Source organism: Lepidochelys kempii, chromosome 12, assembly GCF_965140265.1.
Source record: "Lepidochelys kempii isolate rLepKem1 chromosome 12, rLepKem1.hap2, whole genome shotgun sequence".
Classification (NCBI taxonomy): domain Eukaryota; kingdom Metazoa; phylum Chordata; order Testudines; family Cheloniidae; genus Lepidochelys; species Lepidochelys kempii.
In genome coordinates this window covers 11,506,023-11,524,198 of record NC_133267.1, presented here as the reverse complement: position 1 = coordinate 11,524,198, position 18,176 = coordinate 11,506,023, and the positions used below count along the sequence as shown (strand labels likewise).

The following is an 18,176-nucleotide window of genomic DNA, read 5'->3' as shown; positions in this document are numbered from 1 at the left end:
TTGCCAAAATAAAACATAAAAGACTCAGTGCAGCCTTATTACCTCCAATGTTACACATACTGTTTATAATTGCTTAGTCTTATTTTAAGAGCATGCGCTTTCATTGCTAGCATACACAAAATTCTCATTAAAGTCAATCTGGAAGCATGCAGGATCAGGTCCCCAAGGGGGGGAGGGATAGCTCAGTGGTTTGAGCATTGGCCTGGGTTGTGAGTTCAATCCTTGAGGGGGCCATTTAGGGATCTGGGGCAAAAATTGGGGATTGGTTCTGCTTTGAGCAGGGGGTTAGACTAGATGACCTCCTGAGGTCCCTTCCAGCCCTGATATTCTATGACTCAGCTCTGACTCAGCAATAGTAATCTGTTATGTACACTGGTGAGTGAATTAGGAGCAGGTGTGTGGAGTTCAGTACAAGATTCGGTGGTGTGTGTCCACCTGAAGACAGTTGGTTCATTCTGCCGTGTCTCATCCTACCCATATGTTATTTTAAGGATTTCTATGTTGGTTGCTTGGTGCCATTTCATTTTGTGTTTACTTTTGGAATGGAGTTGTAGAATTATTACATTAACTCGCAATATATATGAACTGAAGATGTGTCTGACCCAAAATGCTGAAGATGAACTCGCCGCAGCTTTGGAGATCCCGTTTCTGGGCCTCAGGCCATTTCCAAGTCTGAAGATATCTGCTCAGTGCCTCCGTTTGTTTTGCTCAGCTTTTCCTTAATGATCAATTATTAAAACTCAAATAAACACTTGGCACTCGACTCGGTCCAGTCTTTGTTGGAGAAAGAAAACATTAACTTTTCTTCCAGTTATGTAATACGGAACAGGTGCCTATGCTAATGTTTCAGACGTGAAGCATTTTTGTTGGTTTCAATGTCTGGAAAGGCTTTAAGTGACGGACATTAGCATGGCACATGCTGGGTGTAGTACCACCCAACTGCAAGGCATAGTTCTTTGACCTGCCTCCTCTAACACATACATAGTAGGATGCACATTAAAAAAAAAAAAAAAAGTCTTACCAAAACAAAAACACTACATTGCACACACAATTCTCCCCTTGGGTAGAATATGAAAGACATAGATGGTAGTCATGTCACTTAATGCACTAGTGGAAGGCACTCAGATATTACAGAGATGGTGTGGAAGCAGGGAAAGAAAGAGAGGGTTTAAGTGCAGCCATTTAAGTGTCAGAGACAGACCAACCGTTGAGCTAAGTCTTAGCCTAATATCGCGAGACCTGTAGAAGCAGGGCTCACGTCAGAAGTGAGTGGGAAACAGCAGAATAGTCAGTGTGACCTAGCCTTAAGATAACGGGAAGAGAAATTGAGAAAATACTGGAATGGATAGTAAATAGCCTAAATAAAATACAGATGTTTTTAATTAATGCACATCACAAAGAGGTATAAATGCTTGGGTGATTTTGCTTGTACTTTGGAGAAACTGAGGCAGAGATGCTCTCTGTCAGCTGTATTCTTCCCTTGCAATTGCTCAAATAAAGCTGTCTCTGATTTTGTTGCTTCCAACCTGAGAGTGGAGTTCGTTTTCTTCCATAATGGGGTAGGATAAGAAACTATATAGAATAGAACAGACTCAATTGCAATGAATACATTCTTTACTGAGACTGACACAAACAATCTATAGTTCTTTTTTTTGACCTCCAGTTCCCAAACATACTAAACACCGCCTGTGTTGCCTAGTATCACCACACATAGTCTCCAGAAGACCTATATAGATTTAAGCAAAAGTGACTTCTGATTGCATGACACTTGGGAATTGTTGGATGTAAATGCCAAATATCCCAAACATCAATACTTCGATTAACGAAGTGATGAATCACTAGTACGGGGTTAATGGCAGTTTTCTGAGCATTCTGGGCAAATATGGTCCTTGCTCTGAAAACAAATAACCAATATTTGAAAAGATAGGGCCCCAAATTTAACAATATAACAAACATGGGGGTGAGCTCAGCTCTCCACTGGAAGCCAGGAGAGAATATCTTCCTGGGACTGCAAACTAAATTGATTAAGTAACCAGTTCCAGAGGAACTTTGAATGTATTCAGTGCAACAATGTTTTAAGAAGGAAGTTGATTTGTTTGAATCACATTGAGTTTTACTCCCTGATAGTTTTTCTCCAACAGGAGCTCTAGGATTAAACAAGAGAGAAGAAATCCTCCATCAGTTGCAGCAAGGTATCTTAAAGTTAATATCAGCACTGACATTATAAGCCTCTCCTTCTAGGCCTTTATTTGGCATTTTTAAAACAGTCCAGAGCTGCCAAGTTCAGATCTGGATCCAAAGTCCTCTAAAGATTTGGATTTTGGTTCAATCCCCATCACTTGTTATCTCTGGTTACTTAGATTGTAACCTCTTTGGGGCATAGCCTCTTTTCCTCTTACATGCCTATCACAATAGGACCTCAATCCCTGATTTGGACCTCTAGTCTCCACTGCAATACAAATAAATAAATAATCTACCATGGATAGAAATTTGACCCTTTAATTCCCAGCCTCTTGAAATTAAGTTATCAAGTATATTTGCTGAGAAATAAGAGAGAATGTGCTCTGGTTGGAAACAGATGATAATTACATTGTATGGAAATCAACTGAGGAAGCTTTAACATGAGGGAGAATGGTGCCTAATGGTTAGAAATCTGCATTCCTGTGATGTTAAGGTTGAGCTTTTATAACACCAGAGGAACACAGAATTGGGTTTCCATACCAACCACAACTCTACTGCTGTCTTCATATGCATTACAATAAATTCTTTCACTGTGAATACTGACCCTAGGTACCCTAGGCACTTGCCCCAAACTTCTTTGTGTGTGTGTCTGCAGCACTTATTAGAAGGAGCTGGAGCAACTAGACGTTGACTGAGACACATTGAAAAAGTAAAAGATTTGGAAGGAAAGGAAAAGAAGAGGGAAAGAAGCAAAAAAGGGGGAAGGAGGTGATATTTGTATGTATGTATTAATCAGTATTTGTGTGTATGTAATATGTATAAACAATTCACAAGATAGAGGAATAGTGCTTTGCTGTTACATTATGAAGTGCCTTTTATGTAAGTTTGGAAGCATGATATTTTTATTGTAAATGTCAGTAAACATCGATTTCACCGTACACACACCGATCAATGAAAAAATATTTCCATCGATGATCATCAAAATTTACAGACAGAAAGAAAGAAGAATGCTTCGTGAGAACTTATTAGAGTTTGATTTAAGGCTTATTACTTTGTATACTTTAATGTGATGTTGACAATTAGTGTTTTATGGTTATAAAACTCTAACTTTTTGAATCTCAGTGTCAATGGTCATTAAATAATTGTTAGACCCCTCCTGTATAATTTCTCACAATTGTGAAATTTTAAGTTGACAAAAATTGGGGAAAAAAGCCTAAAACTCATAATTTTGCACCGGTGAAAATGTAAATAGATACAAATGCTTAACAAACACACACTGATATCATCAGCTGATATTACAAAAAATAAAAATCAAATTCTTATATCATTTTTATCAGTGCCTATGAAGGCATTGACTAGCAGCAGTGGATGCTGCAAGGCCTGCTATCTACATGTTCAGAGGCTGAATGAGAATACAGCAATTTTACAGCTGGAAGTTACAGGTCAAGCATTAATTTTGCCTAGACTTGAGATTTTCACAGCAAAATGTAGAGAGTTTTCATGTAATAGCTCCCTCTCCATTATAAGTTGTAAACGGCACTGATCTGGTTCTCCTCATATTTTACTCTTCTAGACTTGTTGAATGAAGATCACGTATGTTGATGTGGGTCAGGATGCAACATTCCTTTTGGGTGATTTGCCATTCAGAAATAGTTTTGGCATGAATGTGTCAGAGCCAGGGAACGAGGAGCTGCAGAAAGTCGGCTCGCAGGAGGTCCAGGTTAAGCAAACATATCTGCTTCCTCTACAAAAAAGCTTCACTATAATTTCAAGTTTAATTATAGGGCTCTTGTTAAAGCAAAAGGACAGAAACCAGCAAAGTCTCTACCCACATTGGCTCAAGCAACTTACCAGTGTAAACTCCAAACAAATAGCATCAGCCCCAAACAGAAAAAACATGCCAGTTCTTTGGAAGCCAGGACTAGGAGTGCTGGCAACCTATCAGAAAATCCCTCTCTCCCTCACCCTCTCATGAAAGGGCAGTCCAGCCCCTCTTAAGGGGTGGAGCCTAACTCACCACACCCTGGCACCTCACTAGGAGAGAAACTTGCTCCCAGGAACTGCAGTAGGTGTGGTCATTGTTGAAGAGCTCGGAATCTGAATTACGGCTGGGAGAGACTGCTGTGCGCTGGCAGGTTCTGTAGGAAGGCCCATATGAAAACGTACAGCCAATTATTCCCAGCTTCTTGCAGTTGGAGACGAAACCCACCTACCTTCCCTATTTGCAGATGTCTACTTAAGGCTTAGCTATCCATATAAACACTTACAGTATGTCTAACTGAGGTGCAGGTTCTTGCCAATAGAGAAGTCACTCAGAGCAGCATTCGCTTACGTTTCCTGCACTAACACACTGTAATCTTCCATGATAGCATGTGGCACATAGTGCTTTGCCTTGGCCTGACACCCCCCACCTGTTTTTCTCCCCCCATTCTGCTTTTTTGGTAGGGGGCATCCATACAATCCTGTGTGAGACCATTTTTTGTTGTAAGTTTGTTTGGCTGCATGACCAAGGAGGGCTTTTTAGCTTCTGTAACAAGTGCTTGATCACACCCCTTACTCCATTTCCACCCCCCTCACAACGGTGAAACCGACAGGAAGAAAAGTGTCTCTAAAAGGGCCCCCTTATGGCATTTCTTTCTGAACATTTTGTGGTTGGTGAGGGTTTGCTCATCCTCAAAAATATTCAAAAACAATCCCATCAGTTCTAAGCAATTCTAAGGCAAGGAGTTTAGCTAATGACAGCTCAGGAAAAAAAGACAGACTGGTACGCTGGAGAGACAGCGTAGTCTGGTGGATAGGGTGCTGGCCTGGGACTCAGAGGACCGGGGTCCTAGTGCCGGCGCTGCCACTGAGCTGCTGCGTGAGTTTAAGCAAGTCACTGAACCTTTGTTTCCCCTCCTACTTTTGTCTGACCTATCTGCTTACATTGTCAAGTCTTCCAGGCTGGCCCTCCATGTGTGTACGGTGCCTAGCCCAGTGGAACCCTGCTCATAGTAGGAGCTCCTGTAATCCAAACAATGATATCCCCTCCCAAAAGATACTGAAATCCTTAGCGATGGTACATGTCGTCACTACAGTCTATTTCCTCATGGAACACTCTCAACAGCAGTTCATTTTTGACCCCTGCCTTGAAGAACAATACACCTAAGGATCACCAAACGAGTGAGATCAATGGATAATCCGAGGGGCCCATTGCGCAACTTGCAAACCTTCATGGAGCTAGAAAAAATTATGTTTAATGTTGGGGATGCTTGATTCTGCCTTGCTTTGTCATATACATTCATAGAGTATCCAAATTATGTATGGTTTCTGTTATTAAATGCCCTGGCTTCACTTCAGAGTTTAATCCTTCAAAAGGAATTTGTTGCCTCGACTAACCCTCTGCCATTATCATTATCCCATAAATAAATAAAACAGAATCAGTTTATGTTTTGATGATACAGTGTCATCAGTCTCCCTGTTCTATTAAGTAATTTGGTATTTAAAACCTATAGGCTACTACAGTTACTACGTTCTAAATGATGCAGCAATCAAAAAATCTCTCCCCTAGTTAAGCAACAAGAGGGTGATTTTTCATGGCTTACCGGCAGTGTTTACATGTTTATATTTTACTGGGATGCAATCACTACACCCTGAATAGAATTATCTATGAAAAGTTAACAGTCAGAGCAGGAAGGGAGTGGGGGCAATATTTCTCTACTGACTGAGTCTTAACTGATTCATTTGAAATGAACAAAGGCATAGTCAATTTTTTTAAAATCCAAATTGTGTTTAAAACCTACTGGGGTTTTTTTCACTCCCATTTCCTTGATATCACATGCTGTTTGTTTGCTCATGGCAGAGCGGGGTCAGACAGAGTTTGGTGCTAGTTTTAGAAAATCGTGTGTTTTATTTTCCCCAGCAGTCAATAAACCAATTATTCCATTTGAAGGCTGAGAGGTCAGTTCTGTCTCAAAATGGGTTCCTTAAGCGTACTTCTAGGAAATAGGCACTGAACAGGTGAACTTAAAGTACAAGCATTTCCAGGCTATGAAGCCTTATAGATCCGCAGTTTGGATCTACTTCACATTAGGAATGGCCCTAAAAGATGTCACCAATTAGGGTTGGACCAAGGAGGCCAGTTTTTGGTTCTGAATTTGCAAAGTCAACCTTGTCATTTTCCATTTTTTTTTAAATGAAACTAGAAGTGATTTGGGTTGGGTTCCATTTTAGTAGTGTCACCACAATGGAAAGGGAGGTCAAATGGGTGAGGGATTGGGTTCCTCTCTCATACTACTAGGTCATACAAGTCTCCGAAGAAGTCCTGTGAGCTGGAGAACAGCAATGCAGGTTGGGTTCTGCATGGGCCATTGGCATCAGAGAACAGCTAGAGAACAGTGCACTCAGTCCACACTCCCTCCCTCTGACTTTGAGATGCCCCTATGGTAGGAGATAAAGGAGAAGTGGTGTAGAATCATTGCCATGAGCCAGGCAAGGAATGCCCATGTGTCGGGGGTATCGGGCATGCTCTATCAATGGCATAAAGGGATCAGAAAACCTCCTGAAGGTGACTCATTCTGAATGATCACATCATGGGAGATGGCCGGCAGTACTGAGCGTGCACAGAACTAGAGCTCTGAATGAGAGGAGTTCTAGCCTCAGCTCTTATACTGATGTGTGTCAATCAGTCGGTGCGTGCTTTTCAATTGGACAAGCCCTCATAGCCCTATCTTTAGCCACACCCCTGGTGCATTTTGATGCCTTTAATTCCATGATCACATTCTATTTGTTTCACAGGGCCACTGCCGCATTCAGTGGATGGGTCAGACTGTGAATGAGGCAGAGGGTTCCAACAAGAAAAAAGGACATTCTCTTATATTTAAGGCAGGGATCTAGGAGAGTCAGATTCTATTTCCAGGCTCTGACACAGAGTTCCGACATGATGCTGGGCAAGACGATTAGAACGCCCAATGGGGCAGAACGAAGGGTGCATGGGCAGCCTTAAATATGGTATTTTCTAACGTTTGAATGCTTGACTTTTCAACCTTAATATTCTTTTAAAACAATTTCTAAATTATTTAACTCTATGGTTTAAATAATTAACTTTTTTAGTATTGTTATGGCTGATTGTGCCTACAGGGCCTCCAAGCAGGTGGTTTCAAGTTCTATAGAAAATCACCAAGCCTCTTGGATGACTGCAGACCAGAAAATTTTATAAGAGAGCAGGACACAGGAACAGACACACAGGTAGCAGGTTCCCCTTCGGGACCATCAAGCAGGGCCCTTGGTCAGTTCTTCTTCATATTGTTATCTTCACACTACAACCTTCCCTCTTCATCCCTCAAACTGAACTGAACTGTAACCAGCAGGGGGAGCTTTAGGGCAACCCAAAAAGAGTTTTGCAAATCCTTGCACAGCATCAACCTGAAAGTTACATTTACTGTGTATCCGCTTCCAGGCATTCAAGACAATGCTTCTGCCAGAAAAAGCAGGCCAATTCAGAACACTGCAGCTGAAGAACTGCAATTATTACATCTCCAGACACTTAATTGATACACACGATCTAGATAAATGCCACACTTTCTGGCAGCCCATTTCATCTTCCCCATTAGATACATAGCTAGAGGACTATGTTTGTCAGGAGAATTCTGAACAAAGGGACACTGTGCCTCTAGGGATTTGTTGTGTTGTTCCCCTTCTTCTCCCACGCCCCCCCAGACTTTGATACAGTCTGAAGTTAAGCACATATAACCCTCAACTTGATAGATCTACACCCATCACTGTCTCTATAACACCACCACCAACATGGGCTTGATGCATTTTTGGTTCCTAGTGAAATAAGGAAACAGCCCACAAAAATATTTGTGCCACCTTTGGAAAAGTGAATCTAGAATTACTGTTTAAAGTGAGAACTAATGGTCAGACACCACCCTCATCTACACCTGTTTAATTCTAGGGGGGTCAAATATGTCTGCATGCATTATCTGAAGTTGGTATTTCTGAGTAAAGTTTTGGTCCTGTTTATTTTTAAATGAACAGAAATCATTAAAAAAATATTTCTTGCCTTGACCCAGTTCTTTAGGTTCCCACTCTGACGCTGTTCTATATGTCAGTATTCATTATCTATTCTATTTGTGTGTGTCTGAAGGATGGAGTTTAATATATTCTAGTACTATTTGCCAGCAATTGTTTTAGACATTAATATTTTGGGTTCACTTGCCTTGAATAATAACAACAATAATTAACAAAGGAGTATATAGGAAATGGACTGTCAGAGTGGACAAGATGTTCCAGTGTGACTAATGATTCTAACTGCCCAACTTGACACACCTTCAGGGGGACTGACTTTCACAAAGTGCAGAGCCACCTACTCTCTGAAAATCTGGCCCCTCTGGAGGGGTATCAAGTTGGGCACCCAAAAAATAAGGCACCCAGCACCTCTTGTTGCTTTTTGGATGTGAAAGTGTACAGCACCCAATGCATTTAGGATCTAAAAGTAAACTCATTTTACCCAGACTTTCCATTTTCTTTTTTCAATTCAGCTCCTTGTTTCCAACCTTTCAGCTTATCAGCATTACTTTATTTAATATAAAGTAGTGAGTTTACCTTGGATCAATTATACCTTTTCCTGTGTAATTTCCAAAGCTTAATATATCTGTTACTGCTCAGCCGCAGGGACAACTTGTCCAGCTGGATCCTAAATTATTTCAACCCTTAATTCAATTGTATTTTTGCCACAGACCAGCCAATGAGCATAATTCTTTTATGCCTAAGAAGCCTCTTTAGAAATAATCCAATAGCCCACATTAAAATATAGGTCACTGCGAGAGCTGCCAAGTGGCTGACTTGTCATAACTTTGAAGATAGGCTCTGAGTCTCCTTGGGTGCTGCTGATGCTTCCAGTGCTTGCAGGCTTAATTTTAAAACAATCAGCTCAACAAAAACAATTTACTTACAACTGTCCAAACTACTCAATGTTAGCTCGGAAGCTAATTCACTAATTCGCTACTTGGTGCTGTGGTTGGGTAAATGCTGCACTCAGAGCAACTGGAGATTTCCTAGTACCAAGTAATTTTATAAATCTAAGTACCTTTATAAACCAATTGCTGTAGGATCAGAGAGAATTTGGGCCCAAGGAACTGAGTCAATACACACATGAAGTAAACATGTATATTAAAAAAAAAAAAAAGCAAAGCAACCTTCATATGCTGAGAAGTGAAATATTTTCTGGTAGGATGCTTTACCCCAGCTCTCTGCTAATACTGCAAATTATAAATATTAATGTCCGTTAAAATAAATACAAAGATTACCTGCATTTTCACCTTAGTTTAAAAAGGCGTCTTACTCAGTGGGTTAACATCTTGGGAAAATCTTCAAATATTAAGTGGCTTTTCTTCCTCTTTCCTCTTTAGGAAACAAAGCTTAATTCAAAGGTCAATGAGGTCAATCAGGCCCTTGTAGCATATATTGGCCTACAGATTTAAAAAAAATATATATATATATATCCACTGAAGACACCTTTTTCCCCACTACTGAATGGATCTGAATGTGCCATACAGAAACTGAAAGATCATCATCTGTAGATGTCCAAAATGAACCTAATTTTTACAACTGTTTGTATGGTGCCTGTGTATGTACAGCACCTAACACTTAAGTCCCTGACCTGGATAGCTGTTAAGTGCTACCACAATAGAAATATTAGGTAATAGCATGAACCATAGATTTTGTGCATTCTTCACTGGGGAGGTAGCTTGTTTATTTAATACAAATTACTTATTCCTGGGTTTCCTTTGCAAAGCCAAAGATGACAAGTAGGATTTAGACAAGTGGAGTTTCTGTTCATTCCCTCTCTTCAAATATGGGCATGTAATTCCCACTGGCCATAAAGGGAGCTTTGTATTTGAATCAGAGGACATAATTTGACCCCAAAGATTAATAGTAGTACAAATAGCAATCTCCCCCTGTGAATAATTCAGATGTTTTCATTGTTTGCTTTGGATTTAGTGAAATTAATGAGTCAGTTGCTGTTTTCCAGTTGAGAAGAGAGTACGTTTGTGGTCCATTTGTGCCTTTGGATGTTAAGCATGAGTCTCGTTAAAGTCAATGGGAGTTGTGTCTCTACGGGTAAAGCTGACCTCGAGTATGTTTAATATTCAGTGTTGTACACAATACACTTAGGGTCTCATTATTTTCTCACTCTTTACACAAAAAATCAAAGGAACCACATTTTACACTTCCTCCACCTGCCATCTTATCATAAGTATCAAAGAGAGACTTGCTTTATGTTGTTGCTTAAAGTCTCTTCAACTGGAGTTGGAACAGCCACTAAATTCCTAATATTTTAGAGTCACATTTACCAGCCAATGCCCTCTAAAGGCAGTCTAATGATGAAAAGCTTCCTCTAAACCTCAAGCTCATCCAAATTTCAAAGTGTCTTCATATTTATTAGACTGTAAGATCTGTGGGGCGCTCTCTGTGTGTTTAGGGTCCCATTTTGCTTGACACCGTACAATCTTGGTTGGGGCCTATAGACACTACTGTAAACTACTACTACTAATGAAGTATCTTGTGACTACCTTGATTTGGAGACGCACATAATTCCATGAGACCAATGTTTCCCCACAATTCTTACATGAAATAAGTTAAAACGCTCTTTGAGAATTCCTCCAACAGGCACATCACAAGAGAGCAGTGCCACTATAAGAAAAGGGGAGAGGGACGAAAAAGAAGGGGCATACAGCTACTCTATAACTCCTGGCTTAGGTATGTCCACAGCAATTCTGAGCACCTTCTGTCCCTTGGCCTTACCAACTACCTCAATGCAATGAAGGGTATGTTTACACAACAAAGAAAAACCTGTGGCCAGCTGACTCAGGCTCTGGGGGCTCAGGCTGTGGGGTTGTTCCATTGCTGTGTAGACATTTGGGCTCGTACAGGAACTTGACCTTTGGGAACCTCCTGTCTCGCAGGGTCCTAAAGCCTGCGCTCCAGCCCAAACCCGAGCCCAGAAGTCTACACAGCAAAGAAACAGCCCCGCAGCCTGAACCCCGTGAGCCCAAGTCACCTGGCATGGGCCAGCCCTGGGTGTCTAATTGCTGTGTAGACATCCCGAAATGAGAACTAAGACTAAATATTTTCAACCAGATTTCAATAGACCAAAATGAGGGTAGGCTTAGTTATCCTTCGAGAAGAGAAAAATCAGAGAACACTCAATTCCTGTAGGAATTGATGATAACGTAGGCATTAGTCTTCATACTGAATCCGAAGTGACACTGCAACCCAGTGACAGGGACACTGTAATACTAGGGACATCAGCTTTCTAGTGAAGCATGTAATGGACAACTTGATTCCTGCTGTTCATTAAAAGGTGGTATTTGCTACAAGTAATGTTAATCCCAGTGTCTTGGCCAGTTCAGGAGTGGGTTTGCTTAGTAGCTCATTTACAAAACCATAGGTAAAAGTAATCTCTTCAAGGTTTGTAGTGTTGTATGGTTTCTAAACTGTTGTCATAGTATCCTTTCTTTAGAGAGTCAGTGCAAGATGTCTTTTTTTGGCTAGTGATTCAATGTATGTAGGGCCAACCCTAGTCCCCACCGTCACAGTTCTATAAAACAATTATTCTTGCTCATCATCTCCTTACTGAGAAATACTACAACAGCCCTCCAAGACAGACTGATGGTCAACCCATACAATGAGGCCTAGATCTAGCAGAAGACAAGGCTTCATCTTAGTCTGTATTACTCGTCTCCCTTATTTCCCAGTTGCATGAGCTCTCCACAGCAGAAAACCATTGAGATTGTGCTCAACCTCCCAAGCAATGGATTTTTGTCTGGCTAGTGAGAAAGAGAGGGATTTTGCTCCTATAATGGGGTCCCCTACAACAGATGGGAAGGAGGGAGCAGTTGGGGCCCAGTCAGGAGATCACTGCACTGCCCTTCTTGGTGACCAGAAGAGAATGGGCGGTATTTATAACTCATGCAGCCCTGGAGAGGCCCCCTTTCATTGGGACCAGACAGCAGCCACCCATGAACTGGGTAAAAGGGCTGGACTGCCTTGACCCACTATGAGCATTATGCTAGTTGCCTTCTTCCTTGGGGGGAGGGGGCAGGAAGGAATTGTTCCCTCCCCACCACACTGGCAGAGGTGGGGTGGTTGTTGTTTTTTTGCCTTTCCCACAGCAGTTCCAGGACCTGGTAGGATGGAGTAGATGGCTTAGATTATAATGTCACAAGACAAGATGCAAAAATTGTGGTGGATGTCCAGTGCAGGAACTTGGTATGGAAGGGATATGGTTATCGAATAAAATGGATTGGAAATGGAAGTAAAAAGAAAGCATCCCATAAGGGATCTGAGTAAGAAAGGGACTAAAATTCCTATGTCTCATGCAGCAGGGAGCCAATCCTCTGCCTGCTTTTTTAACTCCTTAAACCTCTTAAAAGGGGAGGGCGATGGGGTCTCACCAGCAGGATGACTGGCACCAGTTTGGAGATTCTGTGGAAAGGATTAGGAAAATGGTGGCCTGCATGGTACAATTTATTGCCAAGTATTACCAGATATTTTAAGTGCATAAAGTTGGCCTAATGAAACTACAGCTATTGCCCCTGACTTTCTTGCAGCATGGCCAGACAATGAATGATTCAGCGCTGGAATACATTGGACCCCAGCACCTAAATGTCTCTTTGGTCAGGGAATTGAATGACGCAAAACATCCCAAAGCCCCTGCTTCATTTTTGAGGTGAGGAAGGGCTGAACTACAGCTCCCACAGGCAATTAGTGCTAGCTAGGAAGGGCTTAGAGTGGTCAGGTCATCTACTGATGCAGCATCTCTTGGGGACCCTCCATTAGGTCCTAAGTTAAAACTGTCTTCCCTGAGCAGAACCCTCAAGGAAAACACTGGTTTTGCCCTTCAAGACTTCAACCTCCTCACACCCACCCCTGTTCAATCTCATCCCAGCTTGCTATCTGTACTGATCTTTCCTCAGCCATTCGTTCTGTTCTGGAACACTAAACACTATTCTGTATTAGTAATTAAGTTTCAACTTTTGCAATATTCTTCTTCCTTCCTGTCCTAAATTTGGTGGCTAGGGTTGCTATGTGCAACTTAAACAGCTGCCGCCTTCCATCCCAGAGGTGTCTCCATTTATCGTCTGTATAAGATCAAACTTGTAAAGGAATTTAATATCTTTGGGGATGAACGGCAATGTATACATAAGGTATTCTTATTTCTCTTGTTCCTTCACATTAACTGCTTTTTATCTATAAAAGTTTTGGTTCTAGAGTGCAGGAGACAAGCTTCATCTCCATTACAATTTTAGTTGCAGTTAGCCTTGTGATATTACCCGTTGACTACTTGCAAAGTCATGATCATTTGGGAGGTATCAGGTTTAGTTACCTAAAATGTTAGGTGGCAAGTATGTTGCATTTACACAGTGTTTGTCATGTTCTTTTTGAGCAGCTGGGCCACATGAGGGATAACAGCCTAGTACTGCCTCTAGCTAATGTAGTTAGTTCTTTAACTCCAGTGGGAGATGTCTGTGCTATGTTGATAGGCCATGGATTCAGACCCTGCTGACAACCCACATTGTGGGGCTTCACACAAGCAGATAGCCCAGCTGCCTCAGTGGAAATTTGGAAGCATAATGCTAAATCTAGACTACTCTTATGCCAACACAAGAGGGTTTTCTCCAAACATTAGAGATCTCAGGGCATCTCTAACTTTGAACAATTAAGGCCAACTTGAAAGCAACCAATGGCATTCAACCATCTGATGCAAACAAAACCCATCCCAAGATATGCCCTAGCTCAGAGTAACATGCAACTAACTGCCTGCCATCTTGCTCTGCCCCACTGAGGTTTCTTACCACACTTAGTATTCCCTTTTCCTGCCTGTAACTCAAACAGCTGTCAGGCCCCATTAGGCATAACAGGATCCAGACAGATTCAAGATTAAGCAAGTTTTTAAAAATCCAATTGAGACTTTCTTACCTTGAGGGTGCAGCAGATATTACATTAGCCAGATTGCCCACACTTTCCATGTAAGAGCAATTATCACATATATTGAAAATAAGTGGGGGCTTCCTGGATTCCCCTCCCACCCCCCACAATCTCATTAGAACCAAGATCACCCCCCACCCTTCCAATTCCCCTTTGTGGGAAAAAAGGTGTTCCCATCTGCTCCTAGCAAGATTTTATCTTGTTTGTCCGGAAGGGACTAGCCAGAGGGACAGTAATTCAATCACGTGGAGAGAGGGGAGCCGGGGTTTAAAAGCTCCTTGGTGGATCACCTGCAGCTTCTGCTCCAGAAGACATTTCCAGTCCCAAAGAAAAGAAGGACTAGTGTGGTAGACCTCAGGGAGAGCGATCCCTCCTTCATTACTTCCCCCAGCCCCCTGACTGCCAGGACATAGGACAGAGACCTTCTCAGGGCCATCTGGTGAGTTTGCCCGCATGTTTGCTTCAGGGCACTGCAAGGTGGGGTTGGGAGTGCAGTTTCTTTATGTCTAGATTTGTGTTTATCCCAAGGTGCAGGATTTGTGTTTGTCCCAAGGTGCAGATGCTCCTAATTGAGTGGGAGGGGGCTGTGCACGTGCTGACGGTTTTTGGAGAATGTGTGTGTGTCTAGAGGAGGTGATTGTTTCTAAGGCAGCAGGTGTTGATAGGTTCTAGCTGTGGTGTGAAGTGTGTGTATGAAGGGCAGGGTGGTGGTTCCCAGGAATTTGTGTCTGGTGTGTGCACACGGGATGGAGCGTTCACGGGGTGCGGGCTATGGGGAGGTGCGTGGGGCTAGGCTGTACTGGCATGGAGTCAGTGTGCCCTATCTGTATAGCTAGTGTGTGTGCGTAGAGGGCAGTGTTAGCATATGTAGGCTCTATAAAGGCTAGTTGTGTGTGTGCGCGAGCGAGCGCATATGATGGAGTCTTTACAGAGGAAGCCTGTGCAGTAAAGTACGACATGGGGCAGCGTGCAGATCGGAAGCATGAGCATATGTCTGGGGGGTTGTGTCAGGAGGGGGGAAGGAGTTGTGTGTGTGTGATTTATTCAGCCATGCTGAAGGCAGGAAATATGAATATCTGGGTGCCATGTGTCCACAGTGTGCTCTAACTCTAGAGAGTTTCCACAAGCATAGAGTTGTTTTACCTAGATCGGGGGTCGGAGCCAAGGCACAGCTAAGGCTCAGGAAGGCTGCCAGTTGTGTGACCTGGGATGAGGGATTTCCATTCCCGAACATTACCCCTCTCCTAACTGTGTTCCTTTCTCACCTTCTGAGCTCAAGGAGGCACCTGAAATGCCTTGTCAGGTCATGCTGGCGGATGGCACTGGTGGATTATAAATCAATTCCAAATGCAGGCGCAGCCCCCCCCCTCACAAAGGCTAGAATAGTACTGGGGGCAGCATGCATGAAAGCAAGTGGGCCTGCGACCTGACCTGAAGTTAGGCTGGGGCGGTGGCTGCTTAGTAGGATCACTGGGGAAAAGGCAAAAAAGTTGGACCCTACCAGTGTTTGGCCGCTACCCCCAAATTCCACTGCCTAAAGGGAGACCAAGTCTAGCCACTGCTCTGGGGGGAAGGAATCATACACACCCCCAGATCCTGATGACAACAGATCAGCTCTGGAGACCCCCCTACCCCCTGGATTCAGACAATTCTAGGCCCCTAGTTCTGTCCCCTAATTCTACTCTTCTTACACCAAAGCAGCAGGGCTGGAAATACCCTGATCCGGGGGTGCTGCGAGCCACTGAACCAAACTGCAACCCTGGTGTACCCTGGGAACCGCTTGAAGCCAGCATCCCTGGCCCCAGCACCTGTGCCCCGACCCCAGCCAGCCAGTGCCGGGCCCGCACATTCTGCTGGCGAAACGGGGACCAAGTCTGCCGACCCCTGCTCCGGGGCGGGGGACCCGGCCGCCCAGGCACCCTGGCGCTACCGCCCCCCTCCAGCGCCGGCTCCCCCCGCGGCCCCCAATTGCCCTGCTCAACCCCGCGCCGCCAGAGCAGCGGAACCTGCCTCTGCGGCGGGCTCCGGCAGCCGAAAGTTGGCGGGCTCCAGCCGGGCAGCGGCCCGAGGCGGCGGTGGGGGGCGGCCGGGGCTGCGCCGGCGGAGGCGGAGACGCAGCGCTGCCTGCCTGCCCCTGGTGCGGGGCCGGGCTCTGCCCGGGCGGTAGGACCGGGCGCGGGGCGGCGCGGGCGTAGGGAGGTTTGACATTTTCAGGTGCAAGGGGAGTGGCTGGGGCTGTTCCCTATTTAGCCAGCGGGACGTGGGGAGCGGGGCAAGGAGCCGGCAGCGCCCCACGCCAGGGACCCCTCGGCGGAGGTGGGTGGCCTGGGCGCTGGTCCCGCGCCTCACCCAGGGGCTCGCCGCCAGCCTGGCCGCAGGTGCCGCTCCTGGGCCCCGAGTTTGTGACTTGGGCTCCCCCCAGCACCCCGGAGCCGAGGCTCCGTCCCGTGCAGCCGCTCGGGATCCCCCCCTCTCCCGGCCCATGTGCCTGCCTTATTACGGCTCCCCCAGCACCGCCGGGCGGGTGCGCCCAGAGTCGCCTCCCGTGGAAAGGGCACTTCCGTTCTCCCCTTCTCCCCCCCGCCCAGCTCTCCTTCGGGGTGCTCAAGGCGAGGATGAACAAACCGATCCAGCCCGAGCGCAGAGTGTCGGCGGTGGCCCCCGTGCAGGACGGCTCCGGCCAGCCGCCGCCGCCGCCCAAGAAGGACGTGGAGCTGCTGCTGGTGAAGGAGCAGAACGGGGTGCAATACACCAGCAGCAGCCTCCTGCCGGCCGCCTCCAGCCTTCAGTACAGCGCCGAGGGGCAGCCGGAGCGGGAGACCTGGGGCAAGAAGATCGATTTCCTTCTCTCGGTCATTGGATTCGCTGTGGACCTGGCCAATGTCTGGAGATTTCCCTACCTCTGCTACAAAAATGGAGGGGGTAAGAGCACAATTTTACTGGGTCTTTCCCATCCCCAGGGCTAGAGCTTTTGCAGACCGCAGTGCTGTATTCACTTCCCAGAGTTTCCAAAGCTTTGCTTTTTTTTTCTTTTTCTTTTGTACTGCAGACTGACTGAAATCATAGCTGCGCTGTGGTTCTCTAGCCTCTCCTTAATGATCCGCAGTCACTGTCACTGGTTAATAGCGACAGGGCACGAGGGCAGGGAGCACACCCTCATCCCCCTAGAAAGTCTGTTCCCTTCCTCGTAGCCTGCAGAGCATCAGCCCACAAGGTTCAGCGCTCCCTTGCAGTGTATTCCGCTGAAATCGATCAGTTCGGAATTACAGCCCCCACCTCCCTCAGAGTAAAAGTTTTGAACTGATGCTACGACTTTCGGCTGCCACTTTAGTCCTTTAGAGCTGGTTTTACGTCAGGCTGCTTGTTTTTGCAAAAGATGTGAGTGGAGTGTAAGGGAGGGGGGGGGATACCTACGAACAGTAAAAGAGCATCTGGAAAAGTGGTAGCTTGGCCAGTGAGAAAGTTTCTGAGGGAGACACCGCTTTTGTTTTGGATTTGATTTCCACGATCCAGTATGCAGTTGGAGCCGGTTTTTGTTTTGTTTTTGTTTTGTCTCCAGCGGGCAGAAGACTTGTGCAGAAGGGGTTTTCTATTTTTTGACATCACTGGCAAAAACAAACCAAAAAACCCCACCTTAATTATATTCAATTCAAACAGTCTAGCACATCTATAGCAAGACCTTAAACACAATGAGGCCTCTTTCATCCCTGTGAAATTTAAGGTGCTGCTAGTGGTGATGCCCCCCCGCTTCCCCTCCCCACACACACTATGCAATGGAGTAACACTATCTGTGGGTGCCTACAAATCACACCTAGAACAGACCCCATCTACCAGATGGAAGACTGTTTGCCTGAGCGTTCAATGCTCTGGGTAGAAGGATGGCTGGATGGAAAGCATGTACTGTGACACACAGCTATTTATGTCTTGGTGATGTGGTTGCTTGGTGATAAAGACTAACGGTTTCACATTCGTAGCATAAAAAGTCTTTCTTTCCTATGAGAAAATACATGGTGCGGGAAAAT

General features: G+C 44.7%; 1 protein-coding gene across 1 annotated transcript in view; it reads left to right on the top strand.

Moving 5' to 3' along the window:
* Nucleotides 1-16,381: 16,381 nt before the first annotated feature.
* SLC6A2 (solute carrier family 6 member 2) overlaps nucleotides 16,382-18,176 on the top strand; it is a 108,002-nt gene continuing 106,207 nt past the window's right edge. The window contains exon 1 of the mRNA XM_073307584.1: nucleotides 16,382-17,076. Within this exon, the coding sequence (XP_073163685.1) occupies nucleotides 16,770-17,076 (307 nt within the window). The 5' untranslated portion in view covers nucleotides 16,382-16,769. The remainder of the gene's footprint in view (nucleotides 17,077-18,176) is intronic.